Raw genomic sequence first — 26302 nt, forward strand, 5'->3', positions numbered from 1 at the left:
TCAAGCAAGTTGGACGTGTGTTGAAAATGCACTGTAAGGGAATAAGAAGTTAGAAAATAGCAATCAAAAGAAAACAAGATGATAAAAATGTACATCCAAATAGAACAAAGTTCCAACATATAACCAATGATGTATATAGTTTTTGGATAGACAAAAAAAAGAACTTTTCTTTTAAAATGTACTTTTTGTAAAGGAAAGTATGCCTTCTAAATACTCCCAAAATAAAAAGAAAAGAAATGATGTGTACCTCCACTTTAAATGAAATAAAAACTTTAAAAAAATTTATTTTAAATATAATATACATACATTATTATTTTTTAACTGAAAAAATATATTGTGCTTTTACTGTTAAAGAAAGCCACCTGATATGATTGAGAGCCTCCCCAAGAAATTTGGAATAGTTCTATATTGCTGACCCAAAATAAATATAACTGATATTATAAACTATAAAGATAACATATCCGCAGGAAAACACCGTTACCTAGAGTGAAATTTATTTGTAGAAAATAAGTAGAGAAATCCATTTGTGCTTTTCAAGTACATTATCTTTGCTGTTTCCGAGGTGGCAGGTTTGGGTTGGCTAGGAGCCACCGTTCACGTCTGGTTCAAATTTCGAACAAGGAAGGTAATCTAAGGGAGGCAACACACATCAGAAAGAGACCGATAATGGTAGGATTTGGGTATGTTGGTGCTCTCGTTGATGGGCCGGCTTGTTCCTCCATTGCTTTTCTTGGCACGCCTTTGCAGGGCAGGTACATTCATTTCCTCTGGTCAATCATAAGAGAAACACACAAATGTGCAGTTAAAAGAAAATATTGGTTTAATGTCAATCATTATCTTTGAAACCATCAGAGCTCAATGAAATTGAGTCGGATTTATGGACTTAAGACATGAACTCTCATGCTACTTTGATCCTAATACAACTCTGCAATATATATGAGCAAAAGGCTAGTCGGGAGTACTTTTGCTGAAACACTATAATATACACAATCGTTTGTGTCTATACAGTATTTGGGTAGTACAAAACACGGGATTTATGTGTAGAATGATCGTCTGGACGAGTTAGGCACTTTAATGTCTGTTAGTAATCCTGTAGAGTACTATCTAAGGCGGCGGCTTTAATGTGTTGTTATTTCTATGGAATCCGGCTTGTGGAGCAAGCGTTGTTCTAGATGGCCATGGAGGTCCAGTGGGATAAGCTGCACACAGAATGTGATGCAGAATTCTATCGAATTTGGACATTTAACTTACGAGGATTTGAACTTTCTCTTTCAAGTAGAAAGCCCTGCCGTAATTTCGTCCTTGGATATGCTTGAATTTATTTTGAAGATCCAAAATTAAATTTTCATTGCTCCAGCCTTGACCGCCGATGAATATAAAGGTTTCTCTAATTTGAAATAATCGCGTCATTTCACATTGTAGCTCCAACAGTTTTCCGTCTGCTAGAGTGTTTTCCTCTTATGGAAGGTTCGAGGTGGTTGATATAGGATCAGTGTTCTAGCCTTAGCACCCTTTGCGTAACCTTAATATGTTCTTATAAAGTTCAGTTCGAGTTGGCGAGGCTCAAAACCTGAGGGAATCACTATCCCGCACTTGTTATAGTTCGAAGCTTGGGTACAGGGAAACTCTACAGCTCAGAATACATACCGAGTTTTCGAAGCCAGGTAATACTGTCAACATGAGAGGTACACCTAATTGCAAGAGGAACCACCTATTTCTGTGAATGGTAAAGGCCTAACATTCATCTCTGTGTATCTAAAAAGAAGTTCTGCCCTACTTGATTTGGTGGAGGTTTGGTGGTTGTGGGACAGTGCCAACACCTTGTGAAGGTTTGTGGGCAGTGCCCCTTGTGGAGGTTTGGAGGCAGAGCCCGCAATGGGGTTAAGGAATAGATCCCCAAATAGCGTCACTCCTTAGTCCTTAGAGGGTCTGGGGTTAAAGCCATTTTCACAACCACACAAACCTTCATGGCATATGCCATTTTTACAAGTTTATGTAATGAGCCCAGGCTGGCTCCCTCTGTAGCTATGCTAAAGAAGTGTTTGGTTTTTGATGTGTTACAATTTTTTTGTAATTTTTTCAATTGAATAATAAATACTGAAAAAAATATAACACCAATATAATTTCTAGCAATGCCAAGTATTGAAGTTCACTACAGTTTGCAGTTATGAAATCTTGCATAGAATTATTCCTTCTACAAATAATGGAATTACAATTAGGAAGAGAATCTGGTAAGCTCTGTAATGAAAGTCAATTTGAAGCAGTAAGACATGAACTGCCAAGTCCACAACTGATATTCCCACACCTAAACAGTGAACGCAGGTCTGATGAAATAATGGCTGCCTCTTATTATGTAATCGCAAGCTCAAATATATATACTTGCAACAGCAATGTGATGCCAACATTGGCATCCCAAATGTAGAATGCAGATCACCCTCAATGGCGTTTGATAGCAGGTGCTGTTAGGTAGTTTAGATCCCCAGCAATGCAATGCCAAACACCATCAATATTGCCGCCCAGCTAGGTACGATTTGCTGAAGAATTCCAATGCCCAAATAGCAGGTATACTAGATGCCAGCTATGAATGAAAGGCTGAAACAACAATATCAGAATGCAAGACAAATGCCGCTTCACAAACAAAGATAGTAGATGCTCAAATTCAGCAACAATGACGCCTGTGTGCAATGATGTTAAACCCCCAACTTGCAGCCCTTTAATCGCCCTCCAAAAACAGAGTAACAGCATTATAGAGGGTGTCCAAAATCAGATTGAAGAAATAAATCAATTCACTATACCTCAACAATGAATTGAATGCACACTCAGATTCAGAAGACTTAATCCGATTTCCTTTACAATAGAAGCAAATTGATTCTCAGATCAAGAGGAATCAGTCCTCAATTTTTTTTGAAAAACTCAAATCCTCACGAAGAAATATATCAAAAGCAATAATCAAGAATGAATTCCTTCCTCACAAAGCATTGCTTTTATAATAAATAAAGATGACTTCTTCAAGACAACTTTCACTCAATAGCCTCTTTGCTTTGTACTTAGGCATATAATATGGTTTATTAATTTCCTCTGGCTCAAAAAATGACCTTTGCAACCAGATTATGATATTCTGACACTCAAGGTCATTGTTTCTTGTGCCTAAGATTTAAAACTTTTCAACTTGGTTCCAACGATCTATGACACAAAGGTGGCCAATATACAATACCAACAAAAGTAGCAACCTCAACATATTTAGTTGAACAATAATTTAATTCACTTGTCTTGCAAAAATGACTGAAGAAGAATCAAAATTGAAAGCTGACAACACATGAGTGATCCTGATGAAGAAAGATGATGAATGAACGTGACAGGTTGACTTACTAAAAATAGATGCTCCCTCTAGAAATAAGAACTAAGAGTATCACTCAACTCTTCTAACTCATCAGAGCTCATCAAAATCAACTGTTGACTAACTATAAATAGTAAGTCCCTCAAAATGGAGCCAAAACTCACCATAGGCCATTGGAGAGCCTAATAGCTCCGCAACAAGGTCCTCTAAATACCAGTATTAGCCTACAAGGACCCAATAATAGACCAAATTTATCAAATCTGCCACAACTCAAAAATGGGGACATTACAGTCCGCCCTCCCTAAGATTGCTTTGTTAGCATGAATGTTGATGGCATTCCTATAAGGGAGTATCCTAGAAGTGTTGGACATATAATTCAAAGCTTATGTGTTGCATTTATGACAGTGTTTGCCATTGATGTCAACATACATGTTATTCTGTGAAGACTGGCAGAGCAACAGAAAGAGTTTATTTCTGTGCAGTTCGAGGATTGAAGATGAGCTTATGTGCATTTGAGGAGATGTTCTATAGAGTGTCTAAATGCTACGACTAAGTGCGCGTACAGAAATGTGAAAACTGGACAAAGTTATGGAAGATTTGGTGGAGGCAGTTTTTAGACAATGTTTTTGGAAAGCGAGTACAGATGTTTTGATTTTATCTCCTTAAAGAGATGGAATCTGGTTGAGTGAGCTGAGACAGAGGTAGAGGACATGTTGAAGATGGCTTGGTTAAGTGAGCATGATCAGATGTTCAATGAGTGAAGAGCTATGAAGATTGTGAGCCGACTAAATTACTTGTAATTGTGAAAAGATGCAATATTGTAATGTAATATCTTAAGTTGGTCCTATATTATTATTGTAAATTGGGAAAGCCTCAAGGCCGACTCAATAACTTGTTTTAGGACTTGGTATAAAGGAAAGATTTTCTTGATGTAAAGCATAGCAATGATAGTGTGATATGCGGTCATATCTATTGTATTGTGATGTGCGAGCTTGAATGTGAATATCTTTTGGATCACAACAGGGATTGGTGCAGTCGAGGCACGGTGAGGTTGCAAGGAACTATATCTGGCAGGAGAAGTTATTGTTGGATAATTGTTAATGTACACTTGTATTATTCAATAAGGATAGTACTGAAGCTGTTTGGACAGTGGGTCCTTCTGTCTTCCTTTCAACTCTTAATAGGGTTGACACAACTCTCGACGAGGTTGGAATCTCCTAACAAGGATTCAAAGTCTCCTAATAGGACTCATATGTACTGAATGTATGTCATTGACTCCTAACAGGGTCCATCCTTTCACAAGGAACATTTATATTAGTACATCATCTTGTGTGCATCATTCCCATTGGGGTTTTCCCTCTAATCAAGGGTTTCCCTAGTTAACAAATCCGATATTACTGTGTATGGTCATCTTTCTATAGTTGTTGCATTTACTGTTTACATGTTTCAAAATTAATGAAGATATTGAGAGTTGTTTTAATTGGATAATTGATTCACCCCCCTATTGGAAATATAAGAGGAGTAACTGAGAGGGGAGGGGTGAATCAGTTACCATTAAAATAAATCCTAGATCCCTTAGATGTCAACACAAAACACAAAAACTTCACTAAAAATACTGATGCTTGGTAAACACACAGGCACTCGGTTTACACTAGTAAATGCTATAACTTAGTAAGCACTGAAATAGCAATTGTAGCTCAACAAATGCTCAACATGCAAATCTTAAGATATTATTTGCGATTAACATTACTTAACTTAGTTGCATATACATAAAAGAAATAGCATGAACACAAGTGACACCAAGATTTAACGTGGAAACCCAATTTAGCAAAAACCACCAATTGCAACTAGTTATTAATTTTCATTGTTCTGAAGTGAGCCCTGTTAGGAGCCAACCCTGTTAAAAGTTACAAAACACATTGTTAGGTGTGACCCTGTTCGAGGATTTAATCACTCTATTAGGAGTGGCCTTGTTAGTAGAGGTCTTTAGACACTTCAATCTAGAAATGTCACCTTGTTAGAGGATTTACAAATAGCTATTAAGCCAACTCTGTTAAGAGATTTAGATCACTGCTACAATGGTTAGAAAGTAACAATGAGATGACCTGATTTTTGATGCAACTGAATTGCTGATTACAAATCTCAATTCTGACTTGTATACTTGATCCTTTCTAATCGAATATATCTTTGCAGCTCCACAAGGATATTCTACTTATTCTTCTAATTCGCTTCCTCTCAACATCTTCTATATTTCAATTCACTTGCACACATTCAATTTTCAATTTGACCTTTCATTTATACCTTACATATGTCAAGTCGGCTTGAATACAACTTAGAATAATTAATATTCATCTCCTCAAGTTGGCTAGAACCAACAAACAAATCTATAGAATTCAATATGCCAAAACAAGAAAATCCTTTGTTAGCCGACCTTGCTCGGTAGACACTAACTTAAAAACACTGCATCTTCACAAAGTTCCTTTGGTAATCGAGTGAACTCGGTTAACACTGGTTCCATCCAACTTTTCCTTCATTAATCGAGTGAGCTCGGTTAACATTCCATCTTCTGCGAACTTCTCTTTGTCTCTCGAGTTAACTTGGTTGACATTGTCTTCTGAACTTGGCAAACTTAGGAATGCTTGGCAGACACAGGAAATTGTCTTCATCACCCGAGTGAGCTCGACATACATTAACTGATAAAGATATGATATTTTGTGTAACATCAAAGACAATTCACAATTAACCAATTGTATTCAACAATCTCCCTCTTTGGTATTGATGGAAACACAACATGTCATAATACAATGAAATTTTTAGAGCAAAATAAATTAAGGAAGATATCCTTAGTTTCATTTTGGTTCTCATCCTTGAGAACTCCCTCTATCAATGTGAACTCCCTCTGCCTTCAGTTTCTCCCTCTGTCAGCAAACTTTATCTTTAACATCTCCTTTTGATAGCAAACTTTGCCTCTTTGATTTCAGACCAAGTTCATTCTCTTTTTGATATCTCTGCAAATAATTCTTCTTTATAAAATTTCTGTGAAATGTGTACTCTCCCTCTTTAGAAAATTTCTATGAGATATGACAACAAACTCTCCCTCTCTGACATCTCATGCCAAAGACAATATTCAGTGAATATCAATGTGTTAGCATGAATGCTGATGATACTACTTTGGGGGAGTATCCTAAGCATTGGAGAGCATTGATATGTTGCATTCATGACTGTGTTTGTCATTGATGTCAACATAACAATGTTTTTGTAGAGATAGTAGTCAGAGATCTTATGTTTCGCAGTAATTAAGTAAGGGTTAAGTGATGTGCAGTTAAGGACATGTTCCTGAGAGTGTCCTGATGACGTGGTTAAGAGGACGAAGTCAGAATTGAAGATGTACGACAATTGTGTTTGATTTACTATGAGTAACGCAGAAACAGAGCATCTGTTTGGCAGTTTCTGATGTTGACATTATATCTTTTAGCCAAGATAGAATAATATGATGCACAGTTAGCCAGTGACAGAGGACTGTCAGGTGATGACGTCAGGGAGTGCGCAAGACTTGGAGTCACACGTGTAAAGTTTTGTATAGATTGAGCTGACAGTGCTATCGTGATTCTAATTAATTATATATCTTATTTTAATTAATTGGGAAAGCCTTAAGGCTGACTCAAGGAATTATTACGAAGAAATGGTATAAAGGGAAGATGTTTTCCTTAATTGCAAGTGATCAAGTATCTATTGTGCATTATATTTGTGAAGTGCGAAAAGGAGCAGAATGTTGATTGAATGTGTGTAAGTGACCCAAGGGATTATTGGATGCGCTGTTCGTGATCTGGTTACAAGACTAGGAGCAAAAGTCCGGTTAACAGGACAGAGACAAAGAAAGGAAGTACAATTCAATGCTATTATTCTACAAGGAATAGTACAGAGATCATTTGACAGTGAGTTCATTGGTCTTGCCCTCGAAGCTGTTTGGGCAGTGGGTCCAGCTATCTTCCACAACTCCTAACTGGTTGGAATCTCCTAACAGGGATTCAAAGTCTCCTAATAGGGACTCATATGTACTGAATGTTGTAATAGACTCCTAATAGGGTCTATCCTCTAACAAGGAATATTTATATTAGTACATCATCTTGTGGGTACCATCCCTACTGGGGTTTTCCCTCTAATCAAGGGTTTCTCTAGTTAACATATCTAGTGTTATTGTGTATAAGTATCTTGTTGTGGTTTCAGTTTACATTACTCATATAGTTAAGATTGTTTAAAGTTGTTATTGGTGATATTAATTGTATAACTGATTCACCCACCCCCCCCTCTCAGTTATATCAGTGGACTATATACTCTAACAATTGGTATTAGAGCATTAGGTCCTTGAAGGATAAGCTTAATAGCTTTGGGCGATCGATGATGAATCTTTTTAGAAAGGATAGTCCTAGATTTGATGGGGCCAACTATGACAGTTGGAATGTAATGTCCCCATTTTAGCAGTTGACCAAGTGTGCGTGCGTTAGCCTTGTTCTACATGGTCCTGAGGGCTAACGAAGGGTTTAATGGGATCTTGGAGTGTTTTGGCCTAGTCATTTTCAGTTTGGGCCAAAACGAAGTTGATTTACTCAGTTTCAGGCATACTTACTATTTTTAGTAAGTCGACAGGACACAGTGCAGGTCAATTTTGGTGATTGGATTCGATACTCCTCGGTGAGAGCTTTCCGATGAGCTATCACTCGCATTATTTGGAGTCCGATTGCTAATACATTTTAATGCCTGAAGTTTTATTAAAGTAACGTCTAATTTAATTGTAAAATATTAAAGCGTTACTTTAATATTTATTTTATGGTGATGTGTACCCAAGGGAGACATAAGGGGTATTTTAATATATGTTTTATATTACACATCTTTTATCCCACATTGCCCATATGAGTTGAGCGGACCCATGGGAATAGAATAAAAGGAAGCATTTGTGGCTTCATTAGACAGGTTGAATATGAGAAGAAATTGGTGTGTGAGTTGCAGCTCTGTTCTTGGCATTTGAGGACGTCTATCCTCTCTTGTAACATTCTAGACGTCATTCCCTTGGGGTTTGGCCTTTGGAATTCTTTGTTATTGGCTTCATTATCAGGCAATTTAGTTGCATTTCCGGCTACAGGCAAATTTGATATTTTGCTCATATCTTCTTCACTACTTGTCCGACGCTTATGCCGCTTGGAGGGAATGGTATTATGAAGGTAGTGGACTGATTGGAGGACAAAGTATTGTAGCAGCAAGTTCGTAAGCATGGGCTGGAGTATTATGACAATATTGCTGAAGTAATTAGTGAGTTGATAAATCTGCCATGTATTTGGTTTTATGAATTCTGAAAATAACATTTTATTAGCGGCAGTTCATTTCCACTTTGCATATTATTGTAGTTTCTTTCTTGTTTATGTTGTATGATACCAATTCCATGCACGAAACACAACAAACAAATAAACGTTTGATTTCCGGAGTTATAAGGGGTTTTAAGAAGTTGAATGCAAACTGTTTGACATAATTCCTTTCAGCAATTTGGTTTAGTTTTTTTGGGACATCCAGGGGTGCCCATTACATGGAAGAAAAAGATGAAGACTCATTTGTTGTGCATGGGTCCGGGATATTGGATCTTGACAAAGGGAAAGAAGAAAATCGTTGAAGAATCAAAGCTAGAAGATTGCAGTGAGGAAGAAAGAGATCTGTTCATGTGTAACATGAGAGCAAGAGAAGCTCTATTATCAGCCCTTCCAGAGAATGAATATAGTCAGGTAAAGTCACTTGAAACATCTCATGAAATTTGGAAAGTATTAGAATCTACTTTTGAAGGTGATGATAGTGCTAAAAGAATGAGGTTACAAAGTTGGATATGTGCATATCAAGATGCTAAGATGATGGAAGATGAATCTGTAAGAAGTTATATTGGCAGAATATCAGAAATGGTTGCAGGAATTTGATCTCATGGTGGAACCAAAGATGATGATGAAGTCATATGGAAGATTTTGAAAAGTTTGACACCACCATTTAAACCCATAGCTCAGATGATACAATTAGTGATGCTAGGATTTCACCAAGGAAACTTTGCGTGGTAGATTTGAATCAATAGAAGCAGATCTGAGACAGTCTGGTGAACTTGCAAGAGTTGAAACAGCCTTTAGTGCGCTAAACATTTGACCTAATTTGACAACGAGTGCAAGCACCCGTGAAGATTTTGCTGGTAGCAGCAGAGTTGATGAGGACAAGAAGATAGAGGAAGGATTAACCCTTCTGGTGAGAAGAGAAAAATATGGTAAAAAAATCTTTAAATATTAGACTTGTAATGAATTTGGTCATTATGCATCTAAATGTCCTAAGAGAGAAAAAATGTATAAAGGAAAGTTTAGTCCTAGAAGAGACAGAGATAAAAATTGTTTATATGCAAATGAGGATGAAGAATCTGATGAAAAAGGTCAAAGTGAAAGTGATGATGAATTAAGATTTGTGGCTATCAAGGAACATGCTCTTGACAGAGAAATTAGATAAGAAAGAGCTCTAGTTACCCAAGTGGAAAAGAAATCTGATTGGATAATTGATAGTGATTGTTCATATCACATGACTGGTGATATGAATAAGTTTGTTAAGTTCAAGAATCATGATGGAGGAATTGTTAGAGTTGGTAACAATGTAGCTTGTCATATTACAGGGATTGGATCCATTACTCTTGATGGAAAAACTAACACTAATGATGTTTATTTTGCTGATGGATTGAAGCATAACTTGTTAAGTGTTGGACAGTTGGTGGACAAAGGTTATCAGTTGCACTTTACTAAGAAGACCTGCACTATCAAAGACAGAGATGGTAAGATGATTGGAACTGGCACTAGATTCAGAGGTAATGTATTTCAGTTGAATCCTATTGAGATGACATGTTTGGTAGCAAAAGTTGATAATAGTTGGTTGTGGCATAAAAGATTTTTTCATATAAACTTTGATAATATTGTGAAGGTTAGTAGTCATTTGCAGTGAGAGATCTACCTAAGATTGTTAAGCCTACTAACGTTGTATGCAAGGAATGTATTTTGGCTAAGTAGAAGAAAGTGTCGTTTCCTAGCAAGAAGTTCTTTACTATAGAGAAATTGGAGATTGTTCACACAGATTTGAGTGGTCCTGCAAGAACCAGAGGATTCTATGGTGAAAGGTATTTTAGGATTTTTGTTGATGATTTCATTAGAATGATGTGGGTAGCATTTCTTAAAGAGAAATCTAAAATTTTTGAGAAGTTCAAGATATTTAAGAATAGAGTTGAGAATGAATCTGGTGTTAAGATTAAGTGTTTGAGATTTGATAGAGGAGGAGAATTCGCCTCTAGAGAATTTAATATATTCTATGAAGAAAATGGAATCAAAAGACAACTATCTGCACCTAGAACACTTGAGCAAAATGGGATTGCTGAGAGAAGAAATAAATCTATAGTAGAGGCAACTAGAGTGATGCTATTTGAGAATGATATTTCTAAAACATTCTAGAGAGAAGCAGCGAATACAACAGTGTATACTCTGAATAAAGTACAAATCAGAAAAGGTATGGACTAGACACCTTTTGAATTATGGTTTGGACATTCACCATCAGTCAAATATTTCAGAATATTTGGGAGCAAATGTTATGTTAAGAGAGACGATGACATTGGTATGTTTGATCCAAGAAGCGATGAAGGTATGTTTCTTGGCTACTCTTTGAAAAGTAAGGCTTACAAATGCTTTAACTATAGAACTAAGACAATAGTTGAGTGCGCAAATGTAAGGATTGATGAGAAGTTTGGAACCAAAGAAAAGATGAGATTATTATTCAAATGAAGAATTGAATAACTCTAGAATTGTTAGACAGAATGCTGAAGTTTTCCTTAAGACTAACAATGACTTGTAGAATGATGTCCAAATTATTGAACAAGGAGAAGAGCAGAGATCTGGACCTAGAGAAGAGATAAGAGTTGAGATGTCAACTTAACCCTTAATAGAAATGTGACAAGGAATCACCCTCTTGAGTAGATAATTGGAAGTAAGGACAAGGAACAAAGTAAATGAGGAGATATGTTTGATATCTCAAGTTGAACCAAAGTGCACAGACGAAACAGTCAAGGATAATCACTGGATCCAAGCAATGAAGGAAGAATTGGATCAGATAGTTAAGAATGACACATGGGAATTAGTTCCTAGACCAAAGGACAAGAATGTGATAGGAGCTAAATGGGTTTTCAGGAATAAGATCTAGTTACAAGATCAAAAGGAGCAAAAGTCCGGTTGACAGGATAGAGACAAAGAAAGGAAGTACAATTTAGTTCTATTATTCTGCAAGGAATAATACAGAGATCATTTGGATAGTGGGTTCATTGGTCTTGCCCTTGAAGTTGTTTGGCCAGTGGGTCCAGTTGTCTTCCACAACTCCAAACAAGGTTGACAGAACTCCTAACAGGGTTGGAATCTTCTAACATGGATTCAAAGTCTCCTAACAGGGACTCATATGTACTGAATGTTGTAACAGACTCCTAACAGGGTTGGAATCTCTTGACATGGATTCAAAGTCTCATAACAGGGACTCATATGTACTGAATGTTGTAATAGACTCCTAACAGGGTCTATCCTCCAATAAGGAATATTTATACTAGTACACATTCTTGTGGGTACCATCCCCATTGGGGTTTTCCCTCCAATCAAGGGTTTCCGTAGTTAACATATCTGGTGTTATTGTGTATGAGTATCTTGTTGTGGTTTCAGTTTACATTACTCATATGGTTAAGATTGTTTAAAGTTGTTATTGGTGATATTAATTGTATAATTGATTCACCCCCCCCTCAGTTATATTAGTGGACTATATATTCTAACACAATGTACCTAATGTACTGATTCATATGCATTCTACCCTTTTCAATACTGCATCAACTGACTGATCTTCAACATGCTCTAGTTGATGCACCACTAAACTTCATTTAGTGAGCTTCAGATAGGGGAATGACCCCTAACTTACCTCTTAGATACCAAAATGCATCCTTAGGTAATGGCTTAGTGAATATGTCTGCAATTTGTTCTTTAGTATTCACATATTCCAATCTTACCTCTTTATCTTGCACCAATTCTCTCAGAAAATGATATTTTATAGCAATGTGCTTGGTTTTGGTATGCATCATAGGATTCTTTGATATATTACTTACACTGGTGTTATCACAGAAGATAACCACTGGATCCTTGATCTCTACCTTCATACCTGCCAATAGTTGCTTGAACCAAACAACATTGGAGCAATTAATTGCTGCTGCCACATACTCTGCTTCTACTGTAGACTGAGAAATACAATTCTACTTCTTGCTTGTCCAAGACACTAGTCTTTTACCAAGAAAGAACGCTCCACCATTGGTGCTCTTCCTATCATCAACACATCCTGCCCAATCAGCATTTGTGAAGGCTTTCAAATCTAGATTGCCTCCTTTCTTGTACCATAATCCATAATCTTCAGTACCCTTCAGATACCTCATGATTCTCTTGATTGCCATCATTTGATTTTCTTTAGAATTATCTAAGAATCTTGCCACCATACCAATTACTAATGCAATATTAGGCCTTGTGTGCACTACATATTGCAATTTTCCAATCATTGATCTGTATGTGGTCTGATCTACCTCTTTAGAATCATCATTTTTGGAAAGCTTATGTCCAGTAGACATAGGTGTTCTAACTAGTCTTGAATCTTCCATTCCAAATTTCTTTAGTATCTCCTTGATGTATTTGGATTGAGTAATGTGTAGGCATACTTCCAGTCCCCCAATTTTTAATCTTCAAAAGTCGCCTCTCATGAAAAGAAATTCCCTTAATGTGTTCCCAGATTTTTCTAACATGTTCTTATGAGGTTGAATTGGTTTGGAGATCCAAAATGCAAATTTCCAACTTTGATTACTTCAGGGTCAGATTGGGATTTACAACAAAATAAAGCTTTGAAATTGCTCTGGCTAAATATGATAAGGACACTCCAGATAGATGGGAGAAGGTAGCAGCCACAATGCTCGAAAAAAGTGCCATGAATGTCAGGAAGCACTGTAAGGATCTTGAAGACTGTGAAAGTCATCGAAGCTGGTCTAGTTGATGTAAGTTATAACAATTCTTCGTATGCAATTGAATAGATACCAAATAAAGTTGGTGAGTTTCCTGGTTTAAAGCAATCATTTGGAAGCTGCAATGATAAAGCTAAGGAAAAATTAGATACTTACATAAAAGAACGAATCAGATCCAATTTGACACATATGGGATTCAAGGAACATTATGTTAACGCTGCTCTTAAGGAGTCAAATGAACATCAACTGCTCTTGATTGGTTAATGCTAAATGTTCCTGAAAACTAACTACCCTTTAAGTTTTCTCCCAAAGCATCCAAAGGTTCGGTGCAAGTTTTGATAAATGATATCTCTGAGAGTTCTAATCATTTTCCTGTGGAGAAAGGTAAGCATGAGGTCGCGGGTATAGAAGTTCAATACCCAAACCCGAATTCCACAAAGGCCCGATTAATAGACAATATTAAAGCTCAAAGTATAGTTGTTTCGAAGCCTTTTTACATATGGACAAAAGTTAATATCTGCTTTTAGTATTACGGCCGACCCAAGCACGAAGAGTTCGCTTTGGTGGAAAACGCCCACACATGTTCGTTTTCCGCAACGAGAAGCTGTTTGTATGTTTTTTGCAACAAGAAGCTGTTTGTACGTTTTCCGCAACGAGAAGCTATTTGGTCATTTTCCGCCAAAGAGAAGGCTGAGAAATTAAAAAAAAAAAATTAGTTGAAGTTACTATGGTATCAGCTAATGAGGTAGCACAAGGAACACTATCATTGGCAAGAATTGTACAAACATTTGGCACATAAAAGCAGGAATGAGAAAGATATTCAAAGTGGTTTTAAAAAAAAAGTTGGTTGATATAAATTTGCGCCAGAGTTTCGCTTATGGATTATGCACATGGAGCCACGTTTTTTCAGTATGGACATTGCTTTTAATCACAGTGAGATTAGATGGGTAGCCAAAAAAAGCTCATGCACAAGAGTTTATACTTTCCTTACCAGAAGGTTACAAAACTCTCATTAACAATGCTCGTCTTAGTGGAGACAAAAACAACGTATATCTATTGCTAGAGCTATTCTGAGAAAACTAGTAGTTTTAGTACTCGACAAAGCAACCAGTGCTTTAGATGCTGAAAGTGAGAATTATATGAAGAAAGCAATTGAAAGAATTATGCATAATGATGGAGCAAGTCCTACAGTTAGTAATGTTAGGTATAAAGATTTGGAAATAATGTTGCACTCCTTTGAAGCTCGGTGTCATAATAAATTTCGTGCATAAGTCGGATTCTCTGATAACACATCTCATCATTTTATAGCAGCAGCAAACATTCTACTGACGTCATCAAGATTTGAAGCTTGTGGACTAAACCAATTGTATGCGATGCAATATGGTGCCATTCCTGTTGTTCATGCTGCTAGTGGGCTGAGAGATATTGTTAAACCTTATGATCCATTTGCGAATTCTAGCACTGGATGGAGATTTTTATTATTACAGGCTCATTCCAGAATAAAACTATTAAGATATGGAAATAGGGATATCTGTATGGAAAATTTCTTTAGAATCTATTTTTGTTGGACATGAAGATTGGGTATATTCTGTAAGTTGGCAACCTCCTTCGAAGAGTTGTATTTATAACAATAATGCTTGCTAGATACAGCCTCAGAGTATTTTATCAGCACCAATGGATAGGATAATGATGATATGGTGAACTCAGAGGAAGACAGGAATCTGGATCAATGATGGTTACAGTTAGATCTATGGGGGTCTATAGAATCCAAAAAGAGATGCCGTTTTGGCTCATGGATATGGTGGATTTTTTCATCGTTAGAAAAATATTGGTCTTTCAATTGAAGATTGGCAGCCTTAGCTAGTTCATCGGGGTATTTTGCAGCAGTAATAGATCTAGGATGGGCTAGATCTAGTCAATTTATATTGTCAGTCAATCATGAACAGACAATTTGAATTTTAACTCCTTGAGAAACGCATAAGGATGATAAACTAGAAATATCTTGGCATGAAATTGCCCATCCACAAGCCCATGGTCATGATCATGATATAAACGATATGGCTATTTTAAAAAGAGAAGGAAACCGTCATTATGTTTTAAAAAGAAATCTCATTTAAATGATATTTCTTTTAGAATTTGAAAGGTTCCAATTGGTGCTGAATAAAAAGTAAAGTTTTGGAAATATTTGAAATAGATTTAAATATGAAAGAGAAAATCGAAAGATGTGAAGACATAAATGTGAAAAGTCACAATTTAGAAGCTGAAAGGATAGTTTTGGTTACTGATAAGTCACCAACAAAGAAACTGAACAGTTGCTACGAGGACAGTATTTATGGAAAATTTTGAGATGGATTGGGGGTTCTTCTTTTTCGGCATACAGTCAGAGAGTTGGAGTAGAGCGGAGAGCATTTAATTTCTGCATTTTCATTCATGCATTAGAGATGGATATTTTGGTTCTTTGTAATAGATTTGGTTGCAGATTGTAAGCAAATGTAATCAGAGTATTATGTTTGTTGTGTTTAAAACAAGAAAAGTTTTGTTATGAATCGGAGCATTTAGGCATCACTTTTCTGATTACTTTCAATCAGAGTATTGTTATGGTCAGTTTTGAGTACTTTCTTGCATTCTTAGTCAAATGGTGAATGGGTGATAGATCAGAGTACTTTCATCTGTTCCAGTTGCAAAGATCCAGATGTTTAATCTTCATTTTAATTTCATGTCACTGCATTTGCATAACTAACAACATTCTTGCATTATCAATCTCAGGGAGTCATAGGATGTGTGAGTCCCTGAAGTTAGCTAGGCTTAACATCTAAAATCTGCCTAAGTTAGTCCCACCTAGGGTTAACTTGGTTTCTCCTCATCCGTTCTCAGGTTAAGAATGCACCCAGTTAGTTTAGGAAATAAACAAATTCATTGCATATCATTCTATAAGGGAGCTGTACCTTTCAATTGAGAGGAAATCTATCAACCCCATGATAGATTATCCAACTGTTGGCATCTAATTGTTCTTTCAGATTTGGGCATTTTGGGAGTTTATTCAAAAGAACAATCTGTTTACCAACATAATGTAGATACCATCTTTCTTCTGTTGAATCTGCAATTCAACAAAGAATTTTATCTCTCCAAACATGGACATCTCAAATTCTTTACTCAATTCTTCTGAAAAAGCTTTGCACAAGTCATCATTTCCAGTAAACAATGTGTCATCCACAAAGATTTCTGCCAATACAATTCTCTTGTCTAGTCCTTCTTTGATATACAGGCTACTGTTATCATTTGTTCTTTGAAAACTAATCTTTATCAAGTAGTTATGAAGTATTTCATACCAAGCTCTGGGAGCTTGCTTGAATCCATACAATGCCTTGTGCAGTTTAAAAACCCTTAGGATCTACAAAACCTTCTGGTTGTTCTATGTAAACTTCTTTTTCAAGAATTCCATTCAAGAGTGCAGATTTCACATCCATTTGATAAACTTGAAATCCTTTATGTGCAACATAAGAAAGTAATGTTCTAACACCTTCTAAGCTTGCAACAGGAGAAAAAGTTTCACCATAATCAATAACTTCTTCTTGAGAATAGCCTTTGCATACTACCCTTGCTTTGTTTCTGGAAACTTCTCCATTTTCATTTAACTTATTTTTGAAAACCCGCTTTGTGCCAATTACATTTTTATCCTTGGGTCTAGGAACAAGAGTCTAGGTCTTATTCCTCTCTATCTGATCTATCTCTTCATTCATAGCTTCAATCCAACTTTCATTATCCAAAGCATCTTTAATTGATCTAGGTTCAAACTCAGTAAGCAAGCATGTACCTTTCAATTTGTTTCTTGTCATTGTTCCATCTGACTTGTCTCCAATGATCTGATTAGGTGTATGGTGCCTTCTGACATATCTTGTTAATATAGGTACTTTGGATTCAGAACTTGTTCCACTAGCCTCATCATGATCTTCTGTATTAAGCTCGGGTCCTACTGTCTGTGACTTGGATTCATCAAACTCGGTTTGCTTTGGCAACAACTTGGTAGCTTCTAACTGTGACTCGGGTCCTTCAGATTGTAACTCGGGTTGCACTATTTGCAACTCAATAGCCTTTGGAGATTTTAAGGACTCGGGAGGTGAAGTCTGTTGACTTACCATTGGATTTGGCAATGTATCAGGTTCATAGTAGACAAACTTCCTGTAATCCTTAGGTCCTTTGCTACTCTCTTCACTTTTTTCTGCAGACTCATCAATTCTCACATGTGCACTTTCTATAATCTTATGAGTGGATAAATTCAAACATTTATATACTTTACTTCTACAGGAGTATTCGCCTTTGACATCAAATTTACCTTTCCTAGAGTCCTTTAAGATATAACATTTGCTACCAAATACTTTCAACTTACATTAGGTTTGTAGCCATACCATAGTTCATAAGGAGTTTGATTTGAGTCTTTCTTCAACTGTACTCTGTTCAAGGTATGCACTGCACTACTGATTGCTTCCTTCCAGTATTTGATTGCAATGTTCTTTTCTATCATTAAAGTTCTTGCATAATCCATGATGGATTTGTTCCTTCTTTTAGCTATACCATTTTAATGTGGTGTACCAGGGGTTGATACTTGTATTTTAATTCCTCTTTCAATGTAGAACTCATTGGAAATGAATTCACTACCTCTGTCTAACCTCAAACACTTCAGCTTCTTTCCAGTGTCTTTTTCTACTCTTGCCAAATATCACTTAAACTTTTGAAATGCTTCAGATTTATCTTTCAGATACATTACATTTATCATTCTAGAATAATCATCAACAAAAAGAATAAAATACTTATCTCCACTGTAACTGTCTATTCCAATAGGTTCACATAAGTCTTTGTGAACTAGCTCTAAGACTTTTTCAGAATGATAGTTCTTGCTTTTGAAACTTGTCTTGCCTATCTAACCAATTTGACAATTTTTGCATAGGCCCATATTAGGTTTCCTTAAACTAGGAATACCTCTTACTCTTTTGTTTTTCCTTATTTTAATCAGATTATTAAAGTTCACATGACATAGTGATGCAGAGGCAAGGGTTAATAAGCACAATCCTAAGTTATGCTGACACCAATCCAACTGGACTGATAACTCACCCAAACTTCTACACCTTTATATAAGAATAACACTAAAGGATCACTTCTAATTCATTCAACTTTACACTTGGCAAACTTGACTCTTCACCCTTAAATGGTGTATTCATACATTTTAGATCCATCAGCATGTTAAGGGGTTGAACAAGTGTTTAAAAGAACAAGGAATCACTGCCAATCAGCAATCTAATCCCAACCTTCACTATTCTGTCCTAATAATGCAGCAATAGGCCTAGTAGCTCTCCTAAAGACAATTTGTGCCATAAGTACAAAATCCTCCAAAGGATCCTAGGAACAAATCAGCATTTCTAACACCCTTTATTGAGTTTGTAATACTCCCAAAAAGACAGGTTCTGATGTCACCTTTTGACCTCCTAAAACAGCAATGCTTAACAGGCCTAATTGCCCCAATTAGGTCACTTTAACAAAGGAAGTACCAAACATTCAAGGAAATGGACCAAACCAAAGCATGGAACATCTAGGTTAGGACAAGGAAAGAGGGATTCCAAAGTTTCACCCACTGGCCCAAATCCCGAGGTGTGCAATTCAGCAAATCTCAGAATGCAGCAGAGTTGTCAAATGAAGATGCCAACTCATTCTTACCTACAGTACGGCCACCATTTGCTCCTGCCCTGAAACCTCCAAAATCCTAAAATATACTTGACAATCTCCCATTCCACTAAAAATCAGATTTTTCCAACGGTGGAAATGGGAGATATTGCCATTTTCCTCCAAAACCCTAGGTAGTTAGGGTTTGTGATCAGTTTTCACAAAAACTCTTATATCTCCAATCTCCAAGCAATTCAAGGGCTCATAGTAGGCTCATTAGAAAGGTAACTCAACAAGCTTTGATAAAATCTGACTCTCCAGTCACCACTATCCGTACAGTTAGTACAATGAACAGAAAAACAATGTTTTTGCAGGAAAAATGATAGTTTTATTGATTCAAAAGCAAGATATTAATTGTATGTCTTCCACCTGCTTGTAAGGGCTTATAAAGACCTTCCTCCAACTGGTTCAACCAAACTTTGAAGGTTGTGACCGTTAGAGGGAACCATTTCAAACAAAACTCATTAATATAGTGTAAACGTTGCATTATTGTTATTGTTGTGCAACTTATTTTGATTTTATGACTTTACCATGACTTCGAAAAGACTCTAACACCTCCTAAGACTTCTAACATGACCCTAGGAGACTACTAGATCCCTGTGACCTCATGAAGCAACTGGTTTATACAAGTACCAAAAGTTGTTCAAGGGTTCACACAATGGGATCACTATGCAAGAAAGAGCCTAATTATCCAAAATATGCTAGAATCAATGTTTGAAAAGGCCTAGAAGACCTTAAGATTACTTAATTTTGATGGGGTGCTCCTGCACCATGCTGCCCAGGTTGTTTGAAACTCAAGTTCCCACTTGAGGCTAGTTGATCCAAAGTGTAACCATGCTTGATGATGTCCTGCTCTGTCATCCAAGTGGCATCAATGTTAGGAAGACCTTTCCACTTGACAAGGTATTGCAAATAAGTTTTGTGCCTGGTCTTCTTGTAGATTTTAGTGTCAAGGATCTTCTCAAATTGAAGGGGTTGGCTTGGAGGGAGTTCTTGCAACTAATCAGCATGTGACTCTTCCTCATCATTGGTACCTGTCATATCTGCATTTCCTTTAAAAGGAGTTAGATCAGCAATGTTAAAAATAGGAGAAATGGAAAGGGATGGTGGGAGAGTGATTTCATAAGATTTTCACCAAACTTATTTAGTATTGTGCATAGTCCTATTTTCTTCATTTGAAGCTTGGTGTGCTGATCCTTAAGAAGCCTCTCCTTTTTTTAGGTAAGCCCACACTTTGTCACTTACCTTAAAATGAACCTCCCTTCTCTTCTTATCTGCCATTACTTTGTACTTTTGTGCCGATTGCTACAAACTGTCCTTGACTTGTTCTTGCACTTGTTTTATCATTTCTGCCAGTTCTTTTCCTTTGGCACTGATTTTAAAATCATTAGGTAGTTCCCTCAATTCCATAGGTCCCCTAGGATGCATGCCATAGACTGTTTGGAAGGGTGTTTTACCCGTGGATCTGTTCAAGGAGTCATTAAAGGCAAATTTAGCTTCTAGTAACAAGAGATCCTAACTTTGAGTGTACTGTTTTGTGAAGCACCTAAGGAGATTACCAAGAGATCTATTTATGACCTCTGTTTGCCCATCCGTTTGAGGATGATAAGCAGAACTATATTGCAAATTTGTTCCTAACTTTTTATGCAAGGTTCTCCAAAAATGACCTTGGAACTTGGCATCCCTATCTGACACAATAGACTCAGGCAACCCATGGATTCTAACAATTTCTTTGAAGAATAATTGTGCAATATGTGATGCATCATGAGTACTCTTGCAGGGCATAAAGTGTGCCATTTTGCTAAAACGGTCAACAGCCACAAAAATGTTATCATAGCCTTGTTTTGTCCTTGGAAGTCCCATAACAAAGTCCATTGAGATAGGTTGCCATGGCCTAGAAGGTATAGGAAGGGGTTGATAAAGACCTTGTTTAGTTGATGTTCCTTTGGCTTGTTGGCATATGACACAAGTTTCCACAAATTTTCTGACATCATTTTGCGTCTTTGGCCAATGGTAATGCTTCCTAACTGCTTCCAATGTTTTATCTAGATCAAAATGGCCACTCTTTCCCCCACAATGCTTTTCTTTGATAATGTTATCCCTCATTGAACACCTAGGGATACATAATTGATGTCTTTTGAAAAGTAAGCCATTTTGAATGAGATATTCAGAGAAATCAGTGTTATATCTGCCTACTAATGTAGTGCGTACCTGATAAATGTTGCGAAAATCAGTGTCATCTTTGTAAAGGTCTTTGAGGGCACTTATCCTAATGCTTTGGAGTTGAATTTGCTGCACCCAAGTGATCCTCCTGCTCACTACATCAGCCACCTTGTTGGCTTGGCCCTTCTTATGTTTAATGCAGAAAGAATATGCCTGCAATTGTTCCATCCATTTAAGATGTCTGACATTCAACTTGTCTTGTGAGTTTAGGTAGCTTAAGGCTGTTTACGGCATAAATTAATTGATTGATGCACACAGACAATAGATGGAAATAGCAGATCTTCTTCCTTTATTCGCATATGCCAAAATATTATATTATGCTTGATGATGATTTACAATGATCCTGAAGGGTGTATAAATACTTTCCGAAGAACCTTCCCAAAGGGGTCCGTTGGCTACATGACAATTACCGAAGGGCCCATCAGCTACATAACAAGAACCTTCCCGAAGGGACCTGTCGACTACACAATATTTAACTACGACATCATCCCCCCCAAAAGAAAAAGTCATCTCCGGACGACAATTAAAAAACAAAATATATTAACTGACTAACTACAACAAGATAAATTTGCTTTTGTCACATCACTTTCACATTCATTCTATGCCTGCACTCTCCAACCGTATGCAGGCGTTGGAGTCAATAGGGAAGGAGCTGAAGAGAGTCATATCCTTCATACAGACGGGATGTCCAGCTGCCTTTACAGTTTGTTTTGAGGAGAGGGGATGGCCCGATGTAGAGACCACGAAGATGCGGCAAGATTGGTCCATGACGAGGGGACTTGAGATGGGGAGTTGGATTGAGATACTGATTTAGGAGATAGCGAAGTTACACAGGGAGACATACTACACTCTTTGGAGGAGTTAGGTGGACCAAATAGCAGCTGAGAGAGCTCGAGAGGAGTCAGTTGCCAAGTTAGCTTCGGAGAGGGCAGCTTGGGAATCTGAGAGGGCGGCCAAGCAATCCGAGAGGACAGCCTTGTTAGCAGAAAAAGAACAGTTAGCAGCAACAAAAGAATAGTTGGCAGCAGAAAAAGAAAAGATGGCGGTGGAGAAGGAGAAGGAATTGGGAGAGGTCGGAGAGATGATGCAGTCAGCTCTAGAGCTCTAGTTGGAAGCAGAAGCAAAGCTGAAGATCAGGAAAGAATAGGTCTACAAGCTAAGGGCAGAGGTGAACGAGTTGCGGACGCGGATGGCCACTACACCAGTGACGCATCCCTCTATCTAGTACTTATGCATTGATGTATTTTGTTAGTGAATTTTGTTGTATTGTCGTCTGGAGACGACTTTTCTTTTGGGGGGGATGATGTTGTCGGTAAAATGTATAGTGTAGCCGACGAGTAGAGTAGTACCCAAACGGGCGCATGACGCTTGAGTCATCCCTTCGGAAAGGTATATGTACATGTCCCAGATGGACTTTGGAATCATGAGTTGTAATCGTTGTGATCATTGTAGTCATTGTATTCAGATTGTAATCAGTAAGTGCATATATGAATAAATTATCTGTTCTGAGTTGAATCGTGTTACACGTGTTAAGCTTTTACCCTTTACGGTAAACAAAGACATGGTTATCAGTGAAGGCTACAAATTCTTTAGGCAGGAGATAATGTCTCCATTTTCTAAGGGCTTGGACCATAGCATAAAGCTCTAGGTCATAGGTGGAGTATTTCTTTTTGGCATCATTTAGTTTCTTTGAGAAAAATGCAACTGGCTTTCCATCTTGACTTAGAACCGCACCAATAGCTAGGTTGTTAGCATTTGTCTGCATTGTAAAAACCTTGTTGAAATCAGGGAGGGTTAGTATAGGATATTGTGCAATCCTAGATCTAAGGTATTCAAAGGCATCATTGGCTTGTTTTGTCCATACAAACTTAACCTTCCTTCCACCTTTAATGGTATCCAATATTGGACCACACACATGGCTAAATTTGTTCACAAATTTCCTATAAAATGTGACTAACCCATGGAAGCTTTTAACATCACTTTGTGTTTAAGGAGGAGGCCAGTTAACTATTGCTTCAACCTTTGAAGGATCCATTTTCAAAGTGCCTTGAGAGATCACAAATCCAAGAATGTAAGTTCCTTTTGCAAGAAGGTACACTTTTCAAGGTTGATAATCAGTTTATGTTCTTGCAACCTTTTGAATACCATACTTAAATGTTTAAGATGCTCTTCCAAACTGCAACTAAATATCAGTTTATCATCAAGATAGATAACCAAAAATTTTCCATTGTAGTCTTGAAAAATCTCATTCATTAACCTCATGAAGGTTGAAGGTGCATTACTCAATCCAAATGGCATAACAAGCCATTCATACAAACCCTCTGTTGTTTGAAATGCTATTTTCCACTCATCACTTGGCTTTATTCTTATCTGATGTTAACCTGATTTTAAATCAATGTTTGAGAAGTAAGAAGCACCCCCTAGTTGGTCAAGCAGATCCTCTATTCTTGGAATTGGAAACCTGTATTTAATAGTTATCTTATTGACTGCCCTGTTGTCAGTACACAATCTCCATTTGCCATCTTTTTTTGAAGCCAAAACAGCAGGCACTGCACAAGGACTCTGACTTTTTTGTATCAAACCTTTTCCTAGCAATTCACTAACTTGTTTAGCAATCTCAGCATTTTGTGCAGGTGTCATTTTGTAAAGGGCTTTATTGGGCAAAGAAGCACCAGGTATAAAGTCTATTTGATGACTTACATCCCTAATGGGTGGCAAGGAAGAAGGTAAATCAGTTGCTACTACCTCCTTGTACTCCTCAAGAAGTTTCTGCACCTCTTTGGGGATTGGTTTAACTTTTTCAGACTTTGCTTCCTCTCTAGGCTTATGAATCAGTACATACACCTCATCTGATTCTTTAATTGTTTCAACCATCTCCTTTTCATTTACAACAACAACTAAAGGCTCCTTTTCATGTTTTTGATTAGGCAAGGGTTTCAAGGTATAAGTTTTGCCATCCCTAATTATGGTATAGGTATTCTTCTTGCAATTATATGTTGCATCCATGTCATATTGCTAGGGTCTGCCAAGTAGCAGATGGCAGGCATCCATCTCCACTACATCACATAGGACAGTGTCCTTAAAGTCACCCAAGGAGAATTCCACCATGATTTGTTCAGTCGCAAGGGTTTGTTGACCTTTAGTGAGCCAGAAACATGATAGGGGAAAGGATGAGGAGTCTTGAGTAATTCTAACTTTTGCACCATTTCTTTAGAAACTAAATTTTCAGTGGAACCAGAATCTATTAACAAATTACATACCTTCCCTTGGCATTTGGCTCTTGTTCTAAACAAATTCTTTCTTTGTGGAGGCTCTTGAGTATGTAGCACTTGCAAAAATGCCTGTCTTATCATCAATGCTATGCCTTCTTCTGCTTCAAGGTCTCTTTCCTCACAGACAAGTTGAGCTCTCCTTTCACCTTCATTTTTGTTTTCTTTCTCCGGGCATTTGTTGGAGTAATGTCCTATTTGATTGCAATTGTAACACTTTGGAGGCCTATCTGATCTTCCCCTATCCCTGCCAAAGGATCTTCTGCCTCTTGCATATCCCCTTGAACTAGATTCTCCTTGCTCTTTAGTCTCTTGATCAGAGGACTTGTCTGATTTATTTGACTTCCCTTTATTCCAAGAGTTTGTTCTTGTTCTACCATTCCTTCCTCTGCCTCTTCCACCTTGTTCACTCCTTTTGAACCTCTCTTCTACCTTAGAAGCCAACATGAAACATTGTTGGATAGTAGTTATGGTGGTTAGGCTCAATTCATCTTGAATTGACAATTTCAGCCCTTGCAAATACCTTGCAGGCTTCAAGTTCTCTGGTTCTACAATACCAGACTTCATCACAAGATTGTGGAATTCTTCAGTATATGTTGAGACATCCATATCCTTTTGCCTCAATCCCATCCTCCTTTTATGGAGTTGCACCTCATAATCTGCAGGTACATAGGCTTCTCGGAGCAAGGCCACCATTTTCTTCCATGCGGAGACCTGATTTTTGCCTTTCTTTACCCTATCGTCTTGGATAAAATTCCACCATACCAATGCAGATCCTCTTAGCCTTGACTTAGCTATCTTAACTTTCTGATTTTCAGGGATAGTTTTACAATCAAAGAAACTAGTTAGGGCATTCACCCAATCCACAGCAGCATCAGGATCCATCTTCCCATGATAAGAGGGCAAATCAAACTTAGCATCCAAGGATCTCCTTTCCATGGATTTTAGAGTCTTCACAAGCAGCCTTTGATCTGGAGGGCATTCTTCTTCTTTTTCCTCCAAAGGGGGTTCGTCATCACTCCCTTGTTCAAAATCACCAGAGTTCCCACTGCTCTTCCCAAGCTCTGCCTTAAACCTGATTATCTCATCTCTCATTTGCATAATCTCAGTATTTCTGAGATCATCCCTGCTTCTTTTCTCAGTCTCCTTTTGTTTTTGCTCTCTCAAATACTTCACAATCTCAGCATTTGTCATCCTTGATGACAATCCATCTCCTTCTTCTTCAGACATGATAAAAAACTTCAAGCCTTAGAGATCTTAAGGCTCTGATACCAATTGATGCAGAGGCAAGGGTTGATAAGCACAATCCTAAGTTATGCTGACACCAATCCAACTGGACTGATAACTCACCCAAACTTCTACACCTTTATACAAGAATAACACTAAAGGATCACTTCTAATTCATTCAACTTTACACTTGGCAAATTTGACTCTTCACCCTTAAATGGTGTATTCATACACTTTAGATCCATTAGCATGTTAAGGGGTTGAACAAGTGTTTAAAAGAACAAGGAATCACTGCCAATCAGAAATCTAATCCCAACGTTCACTATTCTGTCGTAATAATGCAGCAATAGGCCTAGTAGCCCTCCTAAAGACAATTTGTACCATAAGTACAAAATCCTCCAAAGGATCCTAGGAACAAATCAGCATTTCTAACACCCTTTATTGAGTTTGTAA

The 26302-nt window shown here is 37.4% G+C and overlaps 1 protein-coding gene across 1 annotated transcript in view; it reads left to right on the plus strand.

Annotated features, from left to right (window-relative positions):
• Positions 1–476: 476 nt before the first annotated feature.
• LOC149564305 (Rhodanese/Cell cycle control phosphatase superfamily protein) overlaps positions 477–26302 on the plus strand; it is a 228981-nt gene continuing 203155 nt past the window's right edge. The window contains exon 1 of the mRNA XM_089827364.1: positions 477–752. Within this exon, the coding sequence (XP_089683490.1) occupies positions 667–752 (86 nt within the window). The 5' untranslated portion in view covers positions 477–666. The remainder of the gene's footprint in view (positions 753–26302) is intronic.

The sequence above is a fragment of the Cupressus sempervirens genome, chromosome 4, assembly GCF_028749045.1.
Source record: "Cupressus sempervirens isolate cs-2001-9-10 chromosome 4, ASM2874904v1, whole genome shotgun sequence".
Classification (NCBI taxonomy): domain Eukaryota; kingdom Viridiplantae; phylum Streptophyta; class Pinopsida; order Cupressales; family Cupressaceae; genus Cupressus; species Cupressus sempervirens.